The 22,744-nt window shown below is 39.6% G+C and overlaps 1 protein-coding gene across 6 annotated transcripts in view; it reads right to left on the bottom strand.

The window, feature by feature from the left end:
• The window catches only part of LOC124720389 (zinc finger protein ZFP2-like), a 201,001-nt gene that overhangs the window by 88,596 nt on the left and 89,661 nt on the right, over positions 1-22,744 (bottom strand). For 2 of the 6 annotated variants that reach the window (XM_047245727.1, XM_047245725.1), the window contains exon 5: positions 6,175-6,246. The exons of 1 other annotated variant lie outside the window; for it this stretch is intronic. In XM_047245727.1, coding sequence (XP_047101683.1) covers positions 6,175-6,246 — 72 coding nt within the window. Of the gene's footprint in view, positions 1-6,153; positions 6,247-19,549; positions 20,102-22,744 lie in introns of those variants that run through there. 3 more of the 6 variants (XM_047245723.1, XM_047245724.1, XM_047245728.1) reach the window with 2 other exon arrangements.

Raw genomic sequence — 22,744 nt, forward strand, 5'->3', positions numbered from 1 at the left:
TCATACCTCCAAGACCAATACTATTAATTAATTCACTATTACTTCAATATGTTCACAAGACTCTGATTCAGATGATAAATTACAGTCTTATTTCTACTTTAATAATTTATCATCATATTACTGTGGTTACTCATCATTAGCATCAATAGTAAGACAGACTGCTTTCATTCCATTTACCTTGCTTTCAGTATTGTTGTGCAGAGACTGTTCTAGCTCTGTTCAGGAACTTTCTCCTCCTGTCTTCAGCTGACCATTCACTGACCAGTGCAAAGCCTGCTGGCCTTGGCCGCAAAACCTCCCTCCTCCTGGAGATATCTCCCACTTTCACGTCAAGGAACCTTGCTCCGCCACCACAATGCACTCTGGTATTCTTTGTTCTCCCAACCTCACCAGCCTAAAGACGCTACTATCTAGCACCTTCATATGCCTAGTAGCCAAATGCACTGAACATCCCACTGCACTCGCAAATGTTCGATCACTGCCACCTCATCATAATTAAGTGTCACGTATTTCAAGACATGGACATACATCTGATACTTCTTTCAGAGATGTGGCTCGAACCAAGTATGTCCACAAGTTGCGTAAATTGAGAAGACTACATCTTTTCAGGATACAACAGGTGTAACTGACAACTGGGTGGACTAGCAGCATACGCATACTCTTGATTTATCACATAATGTGCTACACACATCCAACAATCATGAAGATAAACAAGAGGAATATGTTCATGTAGATTACATCCATTAACAGAAAGTCACATATGTGTGTACTCTACAAATGTCCTGAAGTATCCACGTTTGGCTGCTTTTAAATAGCTCTTTGAACTGAAATGTGAGCATATAATGATGCTCCACCCAGATCTTCCTTTTTTCCCAGAATTCCTAGCTGGTGAAGACTTCTTAAATTTCCTTTCCACGGGACTCACTATATCTGAAAACTATCTTGTATATTTATAAATCCTTTTTATACCTGTCACTATTATTGTTGTCATTACTACTGTTACCACCACCACCATTTGTGGCAGCAGTTGTAATTCTACTAGTAATGTCATTATTAACTTTATTAGTTCATAGTATTACTTACTCACATTGCCACTTAGGACACTCAAATCATTTTAATACTATTTGTCATATTATAACTGTTGTTTCTTAGGTAACTATGATGTATGTGTGAAACCCTGGTCCAGTGCAGAAGAGAACCTGATGGCCCTCATCGGACTAACATAAATAAATAAATAAATAAATAAATAAATAAATAAATGCTGATTGGATTATCTCTCCTGGATATTTAATTTATATGTCTTGTGACACTTCCTCATACCAAGTTATAGTGGAGAGATTATATGCAGGCTTCCTGTCAATTACTGGGTTTTCTCACAGATGATTTGTAGACCAGTTTTCTGTGACATTTTATGAAGCTTCTCCAGGACAAGTTTGGCTTCTTTACAGTTTCTTAGAAATGTGAGTGTCTATAAGAGCCATACACCTCAGGTTGGTTCTCTGCTCTTTTTTAATATCAATTTGGATTCCCTCATCTCCTTCCCTATGGCTACATAACTTTTTTCAGAATTATTTTAAATTGGAGGGGATTGTGGATCTCTGGCTGCACGCTGTTGTGCATTTCAAATGCTTCTGAAATTTCTCCAATCAATTTAACATTTGAAGTTGTACCTATTAATGTCTGTTGGATAATTGCCACTATTTTCCTGTCAATTTTGAATTCCTTTGAAGTACTGAATCAATATTTTCTTCTATCAAATCTTAAGCCTTTCTGACACTTGTCAGAAGTTGTCACAGTATTTACACATCATCATCTTTAAAAAATTGACTTTGGTTCCCATATCTGTTCTCTACACGATTACCCTCTGCAAAATCGTGCCTTATATTAAACTATTAATGGGCCTATATGTTCATCCAGTTGACTTCACAGGACTTTTTCAAGAATTTTGGACATAACAGGATGCTGTGAAATTCCCTGCAATTATTCAGACTGGTTTTATGTCATTTTTATGAAGAGGAACAATTAATGCACATTTCCACTCTTCAGTAATTTTTTCAATTTTACAAATGTTTAACATAATTCTGTCAGTTGCTTCTGTCAGATTACTGTTGCTCAGTATCCGTATCCGCATACTTCTGCTATGAGTTTCTGTTTCCGCTGATGACTTCTCATTTTCCAAAGTACTGATTTCCTTCAGTTCCTCAACAGATGATTTTTAATCTGAATTGTTTCGCCTCCAAAATCTAGTTGTTCTTTCAGAGGCACACAGTCAAGAATTGAGTGAAAGCCATAGACTAAAATTGTTATTTTTATGTTGGTTTCAAGTGACCAGTTTACATTCTTTTTTATAGCCTTGAACATTATTTTCTATACTTTCAAGAATTCCTGCCATTTTCTAGGGTTTGTTACTATTTAAAACTTTCAATGCTTGTTCCCTCACATCTACTGGACCATGATCATAGACAATGTTCCACTACCTGTGTTTTCTCCTCTTTTGTGGTTAGCATAATCTCATAATGGTTTTCAATATGTCTGCAAGTTTCTTACAATATATGGTATATGAATGAACAATTTCTTACTCATAATATGAGTGTTAATGGATTAATGATGACTGATTTATTCATATGTCTTTCTTTTCCGACAAGTTGAAATCTAATCTTTATATGCAAGAGACGTTGAAATGACTAAAAAATTCCTTTCTTGCTCTTACACTGCCTATTTTTATATCCTTATTGGCTATAACACCAGAGCCTATCTGAAACACACACAAAGCGGAGTTCAGAAAATTCCATTTTTGTAGCTTCTTCGCAGATTTAAATTATGTGGTAGTGATTTTCCCAGCTGTGTCTCACGATTTTTATATAATCTCTTTTGAACTCCTGTTTCCCAAAATTTTTTTGTTGGAACGTACACATTCCTGACAATGTGACATCCCACCAGTCAGACACTGAAGCAATTCAGTGGCATGCTTTTAGATTTGCTACTGTTAGCTTTCATTAGCACACAAATGTTATGGATATGGTTCAGCAACCCAGACAGGAATCCTTGGAGGGAAGGTGGTGATGTTTTTGAGAGTCAATGTTGAGAAAATTTAGGGAACTGGCATTTGAGGCTCACTGCTGATGTAACTGTTTATCAGCGTGTAATATAAACATAATAAAACTTTATTGGTCTGATTTGTATACTAATATTAGCCTACAATATAATGAATCACACTTTGTGTATCCTCCATAACTATCAGAGACATACTGAGTTTTATTTTTCTATGCTTACTGTTTTTTCATCTTATGTCTTTTGTTAATTTTGAAATCACCTGTTTGTGTATACTGAAATAGAAAACGTTTAATAGGATTTAGTGATGGTAATATTGCGGAAGACAGAGTTTAGATGTGTACCAATAAATAGTGAGTTTTGTCATAACAATGGGAGGAGATAAATTATGTAAGGTTGCTGTTGGGCAGTATACAGTCATGGATCACGAACTTGTAAACATAGACAAATACTTTTTTCTTGTGCGCTGTGGATTGTAAAGATAGTGGACAAAATGGAACTAAAATTTATGCATTCCAGATTGATTATCCACACAATAGCATGAAGGCAGCAACTTGGAAATCATGCAGAGGCACATTTACTAATGGAAAATTCTATGAAGCACAATGCCAACAGCTAAGTTAATAGTCCACGGCGTCGATCTACCTCTTATTGTGAACTGATGTAATGTGGGAAAATATCAGAGCAGTGACAGTAAAGGAAAACTTCTGCTAAATGAACTGATTTCAATATTGAACACATTCTCCCAAGTGAATACCATACGCAAAAACTACTATGACTGTGCCCCATAGAAATTTGTTATTACACCATGCATATACAATGGAATGAAGCCTAACAAACAAATGCTTAATTTGGGAAGAGAAAATGTGATGCAGGAACCGGTTATGCCAGGTTCACTCTTTTTTATACAGGGTGTTACAAAAAGGTACAAACAAACTTTCAGGAAACATTCCTCACACGCAAAGAAAGAAAATATGTTATGTGGACATGTGTCCGGAAACGCTTACTTTCCATGTTACAGCTCATTTTATTACTTCTCTTAAAATCCCATTAATCATGGAATGGAAACACACAGCAACAGAACGTACCAGCGTGACTTCAAACACTCTGTTACAGGAAATGTTCAAAATGTCCTCCGTTAGCGAGGATACATGCATCCACCCTCCCTGATGCGCTGATGTAGCCCTGGAGAATGGCGTATTGTATCACAGCCATCCAGAATACAAAGAATCTCTACATTTGGTACTGGGGTTGTGTAGACAAGAGCTTTCAAATGCCCCCATAAATGAAAGTCAAGAGGGTTGAGGTCAGGAGTGTGTGGAGGCCATGGAATTGGTCCGCCTCTACCAATCCATCGGTCACCGAATCTGTTGTTGAGAAGTGTACGAACACTTCGAATGAAATGTGCAGGAACTCCATTGTGCATGGACCACATGTTGTGTTGTACTTGTAAAGGCACATGTTCTAGCAGCCCAGGTAGAGTATCCCGTATGAAATCATGATAACGTGCTCCATTGAGCGTAGGTGGAAGAACATTGGGCCTAATCAAGACATCACCAACAATGCCTACCCAAACGTTCACAGAAAATCTGTGTTGATGACGTGATTGCACAATTGCGGGCGGATTCTCGTCAGCCCACACATGTTGATTGTGAAAATTTACAATTTGATCACGTTGGAATGAAGCTTCATCCGTAAAGAGAACATTTACACTGAAATGAGGATTGACACATTGTTGGATGAACCATTTGGAAAAGTGTACCCATGGAGGCCAATCGGCTGCTGATAATGCATGCACACGCTGTACATGGTATGGAAACAACTGATTCTCCCGTAGCACTCTCCATAACTGACGAAATTAAAATGAGCTCTAACATGGAAATTAAGCGTTTCCAGACACATGTCCACATAACATCTATTATTTATTTGCGTGTGAGGAATGTTTCCTGAAAGTTTGGCTGTACATTTTTGTAACACCCTGTATACCATATCAGCTGTCCCTAGCATTTTTCCTTGAGTGGTATGCTTGCACAATCAACAGGCATCAATGTGTATGAGGGTCATTTACAGACCTCAAAAGAAGACGAGAAATTAGGGCTTTTATGGAGGCAACAGACAGTTGCTTTTCCCTCACTCTGCTAGCAAGCAAAAAAGAAAAGGAAATGACTAATAGTGGTGGAACATACCCACCGCCATGTACCATACAATGTCTTGCATAGTATGTCTTCGGATTTACGTTTTTCAGTTTAAATGGTTCAAATGGCTCTAAGCACTATGCTTACGTTTTTCAGTCCTCTACCTTATATTCCCAAATGTTTGTTAGGTTTCATTCCTGTGAGAAGTTTATGAATCTAACCATCAACTTTCTCTTATGCAAGATGGACAAAATTAATACAACAACATTATATTTTACTGGATTAAGTTTTATGCCTCATATAAGCAGACCTTATCAAAGCTGTAAATTTTGCCAAAAAGATAATTTATTTGGATCTGCTATGACTTCTATGGTGAGGTAATATATGGATTTATCTGCATACGTCCAAGAGTTTTTCTGTGACTGACGAATCTGTGAGTAATTCAGCATGTACCATTGAGGTAGCCATACTGTAACTATTTTGAGATCAATGTATCATGGGTGGTCTGTCACATAAAAATAGTAACGCACTTTGTACCTTTGGCAACTTTGAAAATTTTTAGTTCAAACTGACAAATATCAATGATTCACTGAAAAGATAAACCATGTCACTGTGTTCTGCAATCCGTTAATCATAAGTTACTGGAAGGAGGAATATTTTTCAAATGATCTACACTCTCATGGTTTAAACTTATACGAACTGTTTAACATCCAGAAGGGTCACAGAAAGTATGGTTAAACATATTGTTACAAATTCCGTTTGGATTCTATTCAGAACAATAAGCAAATAACAGTTGCTAATCCACATCAAGTGGAATATCACAAGAGTACTGTAAAGTTATTAATTGCACTTAGGTCAAGAAAACTCACAATCTGTGCCTGTTCCACAGTAATGCATTTCTTACATCAATTACACAAATACATTTTTATCACTATACATGCAATAAATCAGAGATGGGAGTGCTTACAGTATTCTCAGTTCCACCCACCTCCAAATTTAGTTCAGGATCCTCCTTGATAAAATCATTTGGCCAAGAGACTACCAAATTATCTTCAAGACACTGAAAGAGAGAAAAAGTCTCAGTTAAAACTACTTGTACCCTTCTGTACTTATGACATGGCTCCCAATATTTCTTTTTTTATGAATATAGCAGTTATTCTTCCAACATGTATCACCATAATTTCACACTCTGCTATACTGCACTAATTTTACACATAATCAGTCAGTACATAGCGTACTCCATGGTGCTTACTGACCCTTATCCTTCATTTGGGAACCTCACACTTTGCCCATAGCAAGAAGAAGAGAGAGAGTGTGCTTACTCGCTGTGCATTAACGTAGTTGGACAGGAGAGGTGGCGAGCCTGAGAACTACAATGAAATGAATATCCCTAGCTGCATACAGGCATTGATATAAATCAATAGGGACAGTCCAAAATAAGTGCCCCAACTGGGACTCGAACCTGGGATCTCCTGCATACATGGCAGATGCTCTATCCACCTGAGCCACTGAGGACACGGAGGATAGTGCAACTGCAGGGATTTATCTACTTATCTCTGGCATGCCTACCGTGAGACCCACATTCCCAACCTATTGTCCCGCACTATACTCATACTGCTCCTGCCCATTATACTCATTACTCGCAGCTTTTTGCCGATTCCCGAAAGAGTTCAGGCACTGTTTGTGCATCCACATAGAAGAAGACGGTCAAATGGCCAGTGAGCCTTGAAGATGGTATCTGTTCTTTTGGAAATGACAGAAACAACAGGTACCATCTTCATATACCCAAGAACTACGAGCAGCACTGTCACTTGAGACTCAAGTTGACATGTAATGGGATGGCGTTTGTTGCTTCTGCCCCGATTTATTTTGAGAGTTTGTTTAGGACTTGTGAGTGAATGGTTCAGAGTTGAAGGCTGTGGTTATAAAGAGGTGCTGAGAGTTGTAGTTACTGGTAATTACAGAAGAAAACGAACAAAACATATCCACGTTTTTCGATCCAGTGAACCGATATGGCTGAAGAGAAACTAAGGGTAAATATTTTGTAGGTCTCCAAAAACTAAAGTATAATTTCAAAATGGTTGACAGCAATTCCCCAGAAAGACAATTTGACTCAAGAGTTGTTTTGTATGTTATTCTCATTTTGGTGAGGAACAACAAATCCCTAGCATCAGTAAACAAGTTGTAATTGTAAGACATGGGTGGTCTCTTAAAACGAGAGCGGCTCAGTTGTTCCTCGTGTATTTCCCAATTTACTGAAGTATCTGTCGAAAATATTACACAAAAGAAAACTGTCCGTCAAGCAGTCGCTAAAGGGAAGCTGTGGAAAGAAGACAGTAAACAAGCTGCAGTTTTGATGTCTGCCAGTGCTGCTTTTGCTGAGGAAAATATAGGGAGCATATCAGTACTCAACGGAGTAGTAATCACATTAAAACGATGTTGATGTACCAGGAACTGGAAACTGTCCAATTACGTGATAAATGACGAAATAAATCTCTTCCAAAAGCAAGTCTTAGATGAAAACCATAAAATGGCTCAGTCAAATGTCCTAGATCATTGTAAACTCAGTAAAAACAGAAAATCATATTTGCCACTATGTTAAAGAAATACCAATTAAAAAGAAAAAAAGAGAATACAGTATGTGATGTGACAATTAATTCATTCTGGATACCGGGCTCTTGAACATTAACAGCTCAAAGAATATAGACACTGAAGCACGCATTGTTGCAACAACCTTCTGAAAAATCTCCAAAATTAAATGATTTCAAATGTTCGTGTGAAATTAACAAAGAGGCTTTAGAACAATTAATAACTATTTTCGGAAAGAACGAATAAAAACAAGATACGCTGATTTTTGATGAAGTAAAGCACGACGATATTTACATTTCAGTAACACTTTGCTGAAAATTTGTATCGTCAGTTTATGGGTATATACCTCGGACGACTGAAGTAATAACTTTGCCTATCATTGCTCTGGTGTTCATATCTGTTGCTCTGATGCATAACCGTATTCACCCTATTTTAGTGTACTCGAATCACAATGTCACTCCTAGTGATGTCTAGCATATATTGATTCAAGTAATTATCCAGCTAGATCAAGCCAGAATGATACTTGTTGCATTCACTTCTTATGGTACAGTACAGACTGAATAAAGACGTCCAGCAGTGTCTAGGAATTACTGACATAAAAAATAAAGTTCCTTGCTCAATATCAATTTGAGTGTTCCAGGTAGCAGCAATATGTTTCTATATTGAAGCGTATTGTCGAAGGGCGACCAGTTACTGTTAATGTTAAAAATAAACCTGGAATGGTTACTAAACACCGTGGCTTGGTAATATTTGTATCTAATGAGTTTAGTATTGATCTTAATCCTCAGCGTTCTACAGGTGTTCCATGGCGTAGATATACTACGAAGAATAGGTTTAAGTTCGTAACATATTCTAAACCCAAAACTAGTGCAGATATATCTAAAGTGAAATCCTGGACAGATCTAGAGAAAGAATGTAAAGTTAAGAATCGCCTTTTTCAAGGTACTAATCCATTTTATATTGGACTTCAAATAGCTGGAGATGAACCTGAGAAGTCAGACAATGTTCAAAGCGAAGTGAAATATGTAACTATGTAGTAAGAAATAGAGTGTATATGACATTTTGTAAGAGGAAAGGTAATGTTACTTTCTGAATAAAGTTTATTGTTTACAGCTAATGTCTGCGTTGGAGTTTTTTATGCTAACTGGGACCATATCCGAAATTATCCGGACGACCTACGCCTGGCTTTCCCTGTTCCCAACAATCAACAGAGGATTGATGAATTAGCTGTAACATTCTATGGCAACAAGATTAATTATGCAGCAGCTGTTATTGTTTTAGAAGAATTGTGGTATTATAAGCCTAATTTGGACGATTTCATTCTTCAATTTAGGGACGCATACAGAGAATATGTATTTATGTGGAATGGTACAAGGTGTGCTAATAGATATTTTGATTTTAGACAAGATCGCTATAGGCCATTGTGGTACAATTATTAGAACCTCAATAAATTAAACTCACAAGTCATAAATTGAGTAACAAATGGTTGATGTGATAAAACTGATGTACTTTTTAACAATGGCATCATCAACTTCAATTATCGACAAGATAGTTCTCCAGAATCAACGGGAGTATTTTTATTAGATAGATGAACAACTTAGTCGACACACTTATATTCTCTTGGTGATGCTTTGTACAAAACGCACAGGCTCACAAAAAGTTGATGAAATGGGGAAGCTTTGGTTCTGAAAGAACATACTGGCCACTAAGAGTAACCACTAATAGTACCTTAGAAATACCTAAATACCTATGGAAAAGAGGTTGCATTTCTCTCCCAACAGCAGCATCATTTCGGTATCTCTAGGTCTCCGAGTTGCAATCGTCACTCATCAGTAAGACTAATTCTGCTTGGACAAGTTACAATTTGCTTGCCAGTAGAGTTCCTGTAAAACTTTCATTGTCTGTTGCAGAAACTGAACATAAACGCGAATTTTCGTTGACGTCATGCATAAGAGAAATGCAGATGTTTGCTGGATATTTGCAACAAAAGAACCAATACAGAGTTTTGGAGCAGAAAACATATTTGAAAAAAAAAAAACCTTTGTATTCCAAACAATATCGAAGATCCACAATGTAGGTCAGTCTGCTGATTTTGCCATTGTAACACATAGTTCTGTGGGTCACAATTAGACGAACTGACATCTCACTGCAGCACTGCTGAACTAGGGTAGTCAGCACGTTTCCTCTTCTACTCAATATCGTTTGCCTGCAGTTACAGTGTTGTTTCTTCCATCCACTCAACGACTTGTCCTAAATTTTTAATTAAATCACCTGCCTATTTATTTCTGTTTGGATTTATCAGGTTAACATTCTGATGCTCACAGCTCTGGTTTGAATATTTTCAGGCGTATGAGACTTTTCCAACAATGCCATTTCCAACAATGCCATTTCCAACAATGCCATTTCCAACAATGCCATTTCCAACAATGCCATTTCCAACACTTTTTTCTTTCTGTCAAGATATCATCATTGTCTAAGAATGGAGAAAACATCATAGAGATCAGATTTTCTCTCAGTTGTGTTTACAATACTTAAGAACTAGGTTTATAGACCAACCCTGGGCCTGTAACTATTATAAGCCTAAATTTAAGTGTTGCTGTAGATACTACGTTAAGTCACAATCATTTTCATAGTTTCAGAGCTTTGAATGACTAATGCTACCTCATTTAACATCCAGCTGTAAGTTTGTGCCCACACAACAAAATTTCTCTACGGTTGTAAATGCAATTTCCAGTATGCACTGGGTCACTTTGCACCACTCCTGAGGGCAGAGTCAACACATCGGGCTTTTTAGCGTTTTGGACTACAAACCTCACTGTTATTTCATGTGCCCTATCAAGTTGGGATCCTTGCTATTTCCATTAATCTCTCAAATATTATGTTGAGCATTCATGGTGACAAGTACAATCTTGTCCCAAATCAGTACGCATTTTAAATGTACAGGGCATCTTCTTTCTCATATTTGTACCTTTGCTCTTTCCCTGTCCATCTCCTCACTACACCCACTAACTTCTTTGGATTTCAACACTCCCTTACATTGTTGTGTAACCTCTGTGTGACCATTGTCCTGTGATGGAAAAATCTATTAACATTGAAGCAATGTGTTAGTTAAATTCCTTGCACTTCTCCCATTGTCTCGTAATATGGAGGCTCATTGAAAAGTAATGCTGCCGATTTTTTAAATTCTGTCCTCAGTATTAATTGAGGTATTACTTATCATGCATATTACGTGGTCAAATTCCCATTTCACTGACAAGTTGCAACATTACTATTATGCAGCTTCTAATTGTAGTGTGTAACATTGCAGTGTGTAATGGAACTACGTTATTGCATGTGAAAGAGTGTGCTCTAATCAAGTTTGTAACTGCACGAAATGGGTCTTCAATTGAATCCACAGAAGAACGAAACCAGTGCATTGTTTTCACTATATCAACGTCAGGAATGTCACAACATTCAATTGTTCATACTCATAATGAGGCAAACAGAACTCCTAACCTCAGCTCAAAGTGGACAGCTGCCTAGGCCAACACTTACAGACATCTTTCAAGAATTGAGTCTTATAGTGATAAAGTTGTGCAAGTAGAGGTGAGGCTGTGGCTCCATCAACGAAGTTGAACAAGCTGCAGCGACAGTATCAATGAACCCATCACTCACTGGGAGAAACGATTTCATTGCCAATGTGGCTTTGTTGCAACACAAACATGTAGAGATGAAGAATAAAGGTGTAGAATGTTTATAAAGCTTTATTCAAAAATCTGTACGAGTTTTCACATAAATTTGGAGGCATTACTTTTCAACATGCCCTCATAAATGTGATTTACAGTTCACATTGCTGCCTACTGACTTCCAATTGCTTCTACAGTTAAACTGTGCAAGGCAATTTACATTATGTGTCGGAGTATTTGTGATACCAATACAACTATCTTTCTCCAGTAACCCACAACAGAGGCAATATTGTAGAAACATCTGACGTTTGCAAAACCAGTTTTGTAGTTCAGGTGTTTGTGAATGCAGTGCTTGTATCAACAAGTGTCAGGAAGCATATGTTGGTGCTCAAAACTGTAATTTAGACATCATAGTCATGTTGTCTGATACTGGAATAAATATTATATCACACTGTTCTTACAAAATTCTGTGCAGATGGATGTATAGCATATAGTTCTCAAAACACACATTACCTACCAGTTCTGAGCTGCCTTTGTACTACATGTGTATACACTATGCACCACACAAAATGCACACATTAATTACACTCCATTTACAGTACCTATTTGACATATGTAACATTAAAATTGGCATTCTTTGTCCACGAGAGGGGAGGATACTTCTGACTGGTTTGACGTGGGCTGTCATGACTTGGGGTCCAGTGCCAGTCTCATAATCTCATAGCAGCAATGGTATCCAACATCTTCAACTACTTGTTTGGCATATTCCAATGTGTATTACCCCATAGTTTTTACCCTCTACAGCTCCGTCTACTATCACACAAGTTATTCTCTGTTGACTTCATATACACATCATATTACACTGTCCCTTCCCATCAGCGTTTTCCGTAAGTGCCTTTTTAGTAATTCTATGGAGACCCTCATTCCCAATCACCCAGTCATATCAGTTCAATTATTTTTATCGGTCTTTTGTAATAAAACATCTCAGATGGTTCAGTTACTTTATTTTCTGTATTCCACCTCCATGTAGACAGTAATGATTCTAGCTCTTCTTGTTTTACAAAGCTAGATACTATTACCAAAAACACAAATATATACAGTGAACAGACAGAACATTATAATCACCTAACTAATAGACAGTATGTCCACTTTCAGCATGGATAACAGCAGCAAGGCATTGTGCCCTGGAAGCGATGAGGCCTTGGTAGGTATTTGAAAGGAGTTTTTTTTTTTGGGGAGGGGGGGTGACCAATGAGCTCTGAAGCTATGTTCAATCACATTCCAAAACTATTCGATTGGGTTCAGATCTTGCGAGTTGGGGGAGAGGGAGCCAGCACATCAACTGGGACTCACCACTGTGTTCCTCTAACCACTCCATACTACTCCATCACACTCTTGGCCTTGTGACATGGTGCATTGTCTGGTTGAAAAATGCCAGTGGTGTCACGAAACGTTACTTATGAAGCGGCATATGTGGTCTGCAACTAGTGTATGATAGCCCTTGCCAATTACTCTGCCCTGAGTTCCATTGGATCCATGGATGGCCACATGAATGATCCCCAGATCATAATGGAGCTGCCACCAGTTTGTCTCTAGCTGTAGTACGAATTTCAAGACAAAGAATTGTTCCCATGGAAGACGACAGATCTGCGCCCTCCCACTGGCATGATGAGGGGGTTCATCAGACCATGCAACACACTGCCACTGTGCCAACGTTCAGTGCCAATGGTCACTTGCCCATTTCAGTTGTAGTTGTTGCTGATGATGTGATGTTAACATTCGCATGTTCAAGAGTCGTGGGCTGCAGGGGTCCATCAACATTGTTATGTGCACTGTGTATTCAGACACCCTTTTCTCTGACCAGCATTAAAGTCTGATGTTAGTTCTACCACAGTTTGCTGTCCATCCTCTTACCAACCTGCCTAGCTTATGACATCTGTAATGAGGGGACGTCACCCAGCTCCACAACGTCCTGATGTTGTTTCACCTTGGTTTTGCCGCAGCACTCATCGAACACCTGACAAGTCATACATTTTCCGAAATACTCGTGCTGAGCCTCTGGGCTATCACAATCTGCCCTTAGTCAAACTCAGATCACACACCTTCTCCATTCTACACATAGAGGATGCTCACTGATACTACATGTACCATGCATATGTGACAGTCATCCTTTGCCAGGTGACACTGTTATCACATGGACGGGTTTATATTGAAACTATTGCAGAGGATGGAAAAAAGCAGTTTTAACGGTATATAATTAATTTGTAACTTTAAATGAAATTGGTTAAAATCAAATATTAAAGTTTTGTACCACATTTAAGTGCAATACAGTAATATTAACATATAAATTATGTACCGGGGTGTGTGGGTATGTGAAGAGCGGGATGTGTTGAGTAGAAGCACAATGCAAAGTAAGTTGCAGGATTGCGTTCATACACTTCACTCCTTAATAAGCCTGCAAAATGGTGAGAAGGAAATTTCCCACTCTCTTAACAGCACTGTTACAAATATTAAGAGCAGGGTATTTCACAAAATTATATGGACCCTTCCACAGTTTGGTTAAGGAATTACTGGGAACCAAGTATGAAGATATGCCCATGGCATGGGCAGGGGAAGGTGGAGGGTAAGCGTGAATGTGTTTTGTTTCTTTTCAACAACATGCATTAACACTTCACTAATAATGGTAATAGAAGAGCCGAGTGGAGGGTCTGAATCAGAGGCTGAGACGGTTCTGCGACCGTGTGGGCTGCAGATTCCTCAACTTGCGCCATAGGGTGGTGGAGTTTCGGGTTCCGCTGGATAGGTCAGGAGTCCACTACACACAAAAAGCGGCTGCACAGGTAGCAGGGGTTGTGTGGCGTGGGCTTGGCGGTTTTTTAGGTTAGATGGCCTTTGGCAAGTACAGAAAGGGCAACAGCCTCAACGGGTGCAGGGCAAAGTCAGGACATGCGGGGACCAAGCAGCAATCAGTATTGTAATTGTAAACTGTCGAAGCTGCGTTGGTAAAGTACCGGAACTTCAAGCACTGATAGAAAGCACCGAAGCCGAAATCGTTATAGGTACAGAAAGCTGGTTGAAGCCAGAGATAAGTTCTGCCGAAATTTTTACAAAGGTACAGACGGTGTTTAGAAAGGATAGATTGCATGTAACCGGTGGTGGAGTGTTCACCGCTGTTAGTACTAGTTTATCCTGTAGTGAAGTAGAAGTGGATAGTTCCTGTGAATTATTATGGGTGGAGGTTACACTCAACAACCGAGGTAGGTTAATAATTGGGTCCTTTTACCGACCTCCCGACTCAGCAGCATTAGTGGCAGAACAACTGAGAGAAAATTTGGAATACATTTCACATAAATTTTCTCAGCATGTTATAGTCTTAGGTGGAGACTTCAATTTACCAGATATAGACTGGGACACTCAAATGTTTAGGATGGGTGGTAGGGACAGAGCATTGAGTGACATACTGAGTGCACTATCCGAAAATTACCTCGAGCAATTACACAGAGAACCGACTCGTGGAGATAACATCTTGGACCTACTGATAACAAACAGACCCGAACTTTTCGACTCTGTACGTACAGAACAGGGAATCAATGATCATAAGGCCGTTGCAGCATCCCTGAATATGGAAGTTAGTAGGAATATAAAAAAAGGGAGGAAAGTTTATCTGTTTAGCAAGAGTAATAGAAGGCAGATTTCAGACTACCTAACACATCAAAACGAAAATTTCTATTCCGACACTGACAATGTTGAGTGTTTATGGAAAAAGTTCAAGGCAATCGTAAAATGCGTTTTAGACAGGTACGTGCCGAGTAAAACTGTGAGGGACGGGAAAAACCCACCGTGGTACAACAACAAAGTTAGGAAACTACTGCGAAAGCAAAGAGCTTCACTCTAAGTTTAAATGCAGCCAAAACCTCTCAGACAAACAGAAGCTAAACGATGTCAAAGATAGCGTAAGGAGGGCTATGCGTGAAGCGTTCAGTGAATTCGAAAGTAAAATTCTATGTACCGACTTGACAGAAAATCCTAGGAAGTTCCGGTCTTACGTTAAATCAGTAAGTGGCTCGAAACAGCACGTCCAGACACTCCGGGATGATGATGGCATTGAAACAGAGGATGACATGCGTAAAGCTGAAATACTACACACCTTTTTCCAAAGCTGTTTCACAGAGGAAGACCGCACTGCAGTTCCTTCTCTAAATCCTCGCACAAACGAAAAAATGGCTGACATCGAAATAAGTGTCCAAGGAATAGAAAAGCAACTGGAATCACTCAACAGAGGAAAGTCCACTGGACCTGACGGGATACCAATTCGATTCTACACAGAGTACGCGAAAGAACTTGCCCCCCCTTCTAACAGCCGTGTACCGCAAGTGTCTAGAGGAACGGAAGGTTCTAAATGAGTGGAAAAGAGCACAGGTAGTCCCAGTCTTCAAGAAGGGTCGTCGAGCAGATGCGCAAAACTATAGACCTATATCTCTGGCGTCGATCTGTTGTAGAATCTTCGAACACGTTTTTTGCTCGAGTATCATGTCGTTTTTGGAAACCCAGAATCTACTATGTAGAAATCAACATGGATTCCGGAAACAGCGATCGTTTGAGACCCAACTCGCTTTATTTGTTCATGAGACCCAGAAAATATTAGATACAGGCTCCCAGGTAGATGCTATTTTTCTTGACGTCCGGAAGGCGTTCGATACAGTTCCGCACTGTCGCCTGATAAAGTAAGAGCCTACGGAATATCAGACCAGCTGTGTGGCTGGATTGAAGAGTTTTTAGCAAACAGAACACAGCATGTTGTTATCAATGAAGAGACGTCTACAGACGTTAAAGTAACCTCTGGCGTGCCACAGGGGAGTGTTATGGGACCATTGCTTTTCACAATATATATATATAAATGACCTAGTAGATAGTGTCGGAAGTCCCATGCGGCTTTTCGCTGATGATGCTGTAGTATACAGAGAAGTTGCAGCATTAGAAAATTGTAGCGAAATGCAGGAAGATCTGCAGCGGATAGGCACTTGGTGCAGGGAGTGGCAACTGACCCTTAACATAGACAAATGTAATGTATTGCGAATACATAGAAAGAAGGATCCTTTATTGTATGATTATATGATAGCGGAACAAACACTGGTAGCAGTTACTTCTGTAACATATCTGGGAGTATGCGTGCGGAACGATTTGAAGTGGAATGATCATATAAAATTAATTGTTGGTAAGGCAGGTACCATGTTGAGATTCATTGGGAGAGTCCTTAGAAAATGTAGTCCATCAACAAAGGAGGTGGCTTACAAAACACTCGTTCGACCTATACTTGAGTATTGCTTATCAGTGTGGGATTCGTACCAGATCGGGTTGATAGAGGAGATAGAGAAGATCCAAAGAAGAGCGGCGCGTTTCGTCACAGGGTTATTTGGTAACCATGATAGCGTTACAGAGATGTTTAACAAAATCAAGTGGCAGACTCTGCAAGAGAGGAGCTCTGCATCGCGGTGTAGCTTACTCGCCAGGTTTCGAGAGGGTGCGTTTCTGGATGAGGTATCGAATATATTGCTTCCCCCTACTTATACCTCCCGAGGAGATCACGAATATAAAATTAGAGAGATTAGAGCGCGCACGGAGGCTTTCAGACAGTCGTTCTTCCCGCGAACCATACGCGACTAACAGGAAAGGGAGGTAATGACAGTGGCACGTAAAGTGCCCTCCGCCACACACCGTTGGGTGGCTTGCAGAGTATAAATGTAGATGTAGAATGTAGATATGGACAAAATCTGTATGAATGTCTATACTGTTTTACACTGCTAGAGGGAGAAATTTGGTGTCATCCAGTACAGTAACTAAGATGTTCTTCCAGGGAAAGCAACTTCCCCCACTACAACTGTAGTTCGATTTTCAATTTATATACAGTCTATACCTCCCCAGAATTCCCTGTCCAGTTCTCTTACTGGAGAACTTCACTCAGCTGGCCTTTATACATGGTGATTTTTTTCCACCATGTACAAACTCTAGGGATTGATTGATGAGAGGATGCAGAACAAAGAAGGTCTAATGAACTTATGTCCAGAATGCATAGTTTCCTTGCTAGAGACCATTTATGTAATCATACAGAGACTGTGACCTAGACTGTGCTGTACCAAGCTGCCACAGTTGCAATAAGTACTGAAATCGTTTCCATGTGACTCACTGCATTTGAGTATGTGCTGTAGCACGTTCTGTCTGTAGCTGTTTGGTCAAGCTGCAACTGAACAGTGGCAAAGCCAGGATGAATAAATTGCTCCAATGTCTTCACATCTGGAATGGGCTGTGCATATACAGTACTTCTGAGATAACCAGAAATCGAATGGGTTGAGATCTGGTGAATGAGCAGGACACGCAACTGGACACCACCCCCCCCCCCCCAATCAGATACAGATACATCTACCAGTGGAGACAACTGAGAGGGGTCCAGACATCAACAGTGAAGTGGGCTGGAGCACCATCATATACAGCCACATAATCCTTTGTTCACTGATCCTGATGATTCACTGTCACCATACCACAGGGGCTCTGCATACTGTCCCATAGATGACTGTTATGAAAGCTGACGATACCACTCTGCATAAAGGTAACCTCATCTGTGGATAGGATGGATGACAAATTTTAGAACTGTGGTTGTCTGGTGAAGGGACTAGAGACGAAACTGCTCCTGATGTGGAAAATCTGTCACTATCAAGCAAGCCCTGTTGTCTTAAGAGTTAATGGTAGCAACAATTGTCACAGAGAATGTTCCACACGGTCATCTGGGCTACACTGTACTGGCAGGCCAACTGTCTGGAACTAACAAAGCAGTTGCCTTCCACAGCGTTAATTACATTGTCCTCCAAGTCTGGTGTCTGCATATTTTGGGTACACCCTTCATGATTTCCTGCTTCCTGAAACAACCGTGTCTTCGACAAACAGTGAAACACTGTTGCCAACATTGAATGGTGTGGTTCTTATTGGCGGGGATAGGTCTCCTGATACAACCCTGCTACCCATCGCCATTCGCCTTTCCATAAGGAAACACCACGTTTGCAAGCTCTCAATACGAATATGGAACGATTGTGTACAATGCTGTATCACATCCACTACAACGTGAGTCGATAAGAGAAGTGAATCGGAGACATTACCAATTACTATGTTAGGAGAGGATCCTATGGCAAGATGTATGAGAAACAGTATTACTTTCTAGTAGGAAACCATGCATACAGTAACTGTGGCTGGATGGTATGGTACATATTAGACCTCACTATGTAACAATGTGTGATTTAATCAATGGTCTCTAGCATGGAAATCGTGCATTTCTGGACATAGGACCTTCCCTGTATTGTATTCCCTCATCCAGCAATCCCTGTAGTTTGTAAACGGTGAAAAGTACACTCTATATGGCAGTGTTAATTTCTGATTATTAAATCAATACTCACTGCATGTATTATGCGAGGTAATGCATAAAATACAAGCCTGAATTTTAAACCGAGAAGTACTTAGTTTGTAGATGTGATAGTGTTGGTGGCAAAGGGACTGGATTGGTAAATGTGTCACCTTGTTGCTGTCTACCATTGAAAGCATGTTGTAAGGCTGTGTAATTATGTTGCTGTCACTTGGTGAATTAACAAATCATCAGAAAGGCACTGCAGGTCTCTCACTATTAATTGTGTTAGTGATAGGATGCATAAATCTTTTACGTTTAGGAGTAAGTGGAACTTATTGCAGTTGTGAAATGGGCTGCACTGAGTGGACCTACGTACCATACATCGATAGTATATCTTCCAAGATGGGCGTGAGTATGTCTGATGGAATGGGACTGACCATATTCCATCTAGAACAGTAGTCTGCTGTAATGCATTGCTTGTCTTATGCTGAAATATCTTACATTCTATAACAGGTTACCAATCTCTGTTGTAGAGAAATGCAATTTAAGACTCTGGGTCTCTTCAGATGTTGGTAAGCAAAAGCGGAAGAGGTGCATTTTGAAATCCCTGATGCCACGAAAAATATTCCAGAAAGGCATAGAAAAGACAAAGAAATTGACATTATCACATATATATTGATGAAGTGTTACAGTTCAGACAGGCTCTTCTGTGTGGGGGACACTCACAGTCTTCTGTTCAGATTTTTTTTACATAATACCTCACCAAACAACTACAACAAAGTACTTCCTTAACAAACTGAAAATAACTCCACTGCACAAACATGAGCTCAGTGAAGTTATTTTGTCTACTCACACAGGCGAACTGGACAATAAATGCTGGGGAGGTATAGTCTGTCTTAATTGAAAAGCAAGCAGCACTCATGGTGAAGGAATTTTCACCTCCCACAAGAAGGCTACAACCTCCATAAAGGATGACACAATCAGTTTCCCCTCTAACAGCGTAGAACAGTCTGGAACGATTTTCAGAGACTCTGTCTGTATGTGTTTGTGTTAATGTCATTAGTAACTAATATCAGGTTTCCATTAAGTCTTGACGCATTCTGTGGAAAATAAATGGCCTCCAGGCATGACTGCAGACTGTGGTAGTGAGCTCTTCATAGGCACATGGTGGAAAGTTGTAATAACTTTGTGAGACACCGTTTGGTTGCTTATTGTGACATAGTGGGGTAGATCGAATGGAGAATCACCACCTTTATCTTCAGTTTGGAGACCTGTGAAGGAAGGAAGGAAAAGCATGAACATAATCTGACAACATATATTTCCTTTGCTTCTACTCCCCATACCTCCCCATCACCCTGTTGCACTCCCAGAACATGATTTGTACTGTAATATGGCTGTACTACACTTACACATGGTACACAAATTTGTTTCTAAACCCCTCCATGTAAAGATAATTAATTTCGTATAGTTAAAGCAATATTTTTAATAATTGGTTTTTCTATTCCCTGAAATGCAGAAGCTATTAGTCATAGATGCAAAAGGAACATTCTTAGCAAGTTTCATGTAGTTTGATTCTGTGTGGGGAAACATTTTCAGTCGAAACTCAATTTTTCAGTTACTCAAAATAAATCGTAAAATGTGACCTTCAAACATCACTGCCCCATCCCAAGACTCACATCCTACCATTCTGGATTTTTAGCATACTGATCAGGCCACTCCCTCTTGGCACTAGGCAAAAATTAGTGGCTACACGATATTTTTCCCATAATCGAACATCTTTGGGCTTCACAGACTGGGCTACAAAAAGAGAGTTCAGTGATCATTAGACAAATGAACACAGCATTCCTTAGTGTATCACCATAATTTACAGAATTCCATACTGTTCTCACAATTTCTCACTATGTCACCACACCTGTTCAGTCCACACATTGCATCCTCTATACCTTTTAAAGTTCTCTGTGAAATATTCTCATTACTGCCATTCTGAAGCTTACAGCACTGGATATGAATCAGACCATGATTTGATGTTATTCCTTGTAACATTATCACTATTTTTATGGTGTTACACACACGTAATATTTATATTGTCTTCTCTCCTTTTTCCTTTTGCAACTTTTATATGCGACTTACTGCTATTCCTACGAAAACTGACCATCTTTATTACACATAATAGTGATGCAGGTGGTGGTTTCCATTCTTATACCAATGGTGATAATGCATACATGAAGTGCAAACAATTATGACGAAAGTATCTGGTTGATCCATAACCAGTGCCCAGTGACTGAAGTTTCTCACTTCCAGGAGATCACTTGATTAAATATTTCTTATGCCATTCCTAACAAATCCCATTGTTCTTCCCCTCATTAGCGTGGTGTTAAATATTCTTTTCAAATAACCAAGTGTTTCTTCCTCTCACATTATTTAATGGTCTCACTGTGTTAAAAATCCACACAAGATTCCTGTGTATATAAAAAAAAACATCAGCATTTTCCTGTCTCATAAGGTATCAAATACATTCCTCTGTAGTTCTCTCATGCTCATATTATGCAGTGTTAAGGCAGAAGAAGAGTCACCTGTACTGTATAGTGATGGCGCAATTTAATTATTGTATAAAAGCAAGGAATACGAATTTGTTGCTTGCAGGTCATTTGTAATGCTGTTTATATTTTGTCACCCTACAACGGGAAAAGCTGCATGAATGGTCAGTCACATCTGGATAAGAGAGCAAAGTGGTGCAGAGATTGTGAACTTGCTGTAAATGATCAGAAAAGTGACAAATGCTGAGGTCATCAGTTCGTTCAGAAACATAAAACTGCACTTATATAGCACACTTTGGTTCACTGGTAAAATGCAACTAGTCCACAAAGGAGATTGCTTATAAACCAGTTGCACAATTCATACTGCAAGCCTGCTCAGGTGTGTGGCACCTGCACCACATATGACTATCACATCAGAGCACTACAAATGTTCACAAGTTTGACCCATGTGACAGTGTCATGCAGATACTAAGAAACGAGACACATCGATGTTTTTAAGATGGATGCCAACTGTCCTATGAAAGCCTAGTTACAGAGATTTAAGAACCAGCTGTAAGTGATGAATCTAGAAATGTACTACATCCTATTATGTATCACTTCCCCAGGGAACGTAATGACAAGACTTGACTAATTACAGCATGCACAGAGTCAAATGGCTCTGAGCACTATGGGACTTAACTTCTGAGGCCATCAGCCCCCTAGAACTTTCAACTACTTAAAACTAACTAACCTAAGGGCATTAAACACATCCATGCCCGAAGCAGGATTCGAACCTGCGACCGTAGCGGTCGCGCGGTTCCAGACTGTAGCGCCTAGAACCGCTCGGCCACACAGGCCGGCTTCACAGTCATTTTCATGGCCATTTTCCTGCACTCAGTTTGTGAATGGAATGGAAGAATCCATACTTACTGGTACAGTAGGAAGTACTATCTGCCGTATAACTCTCAGCAGATTCTGGAGTATGGATTTTTATGAGGACATGGATGTAAATGCTTTTCACTCTTTTTCCATTTTTCCTTCCATTCACCTATAATAACACAACACAACATCTCCACTGAGTTAGACTCTACACTTCGAGTGCACTGAAAGGATGTTTGTTGTACTTGCCATCAGTAGAATACCCACCCCCCACCCCCTAACCCCTCTAGACTCAACCTATGCTAGTCCATATCCTCTACCCATATCCCCTTCCTTGCTCTCACTTCAACACACACACACACACACACACACACACACACACACACACACACACACACACACACACACTTCCAGTCCCTTCAGAATAGTGGCATGTGAAGAACTGCACTGCTAGTCGTCACTAACAGTTAGGAGATACAGATAAAAGTCTAATTCTGCCCTCTTGAGACTACTTGCATG

The sequence above is a fragment of the Schistocerca piceifrons genome, chromosome 11, assembly GCF_021461385.2.
Source record: "Schistocerca piceifrons isolate TAMUIC-IGC-003096 chromosome 11, iqSchPice1.1, whole genome shotgun sequence".
NCBI classification, from domain to species: domain Eukaryota; kingdom Metazoa; phylum Arthropoda; class Insecta; order Orthoptera; family Acrididae; genus Schistocerca; species Schistocerca piceifrons.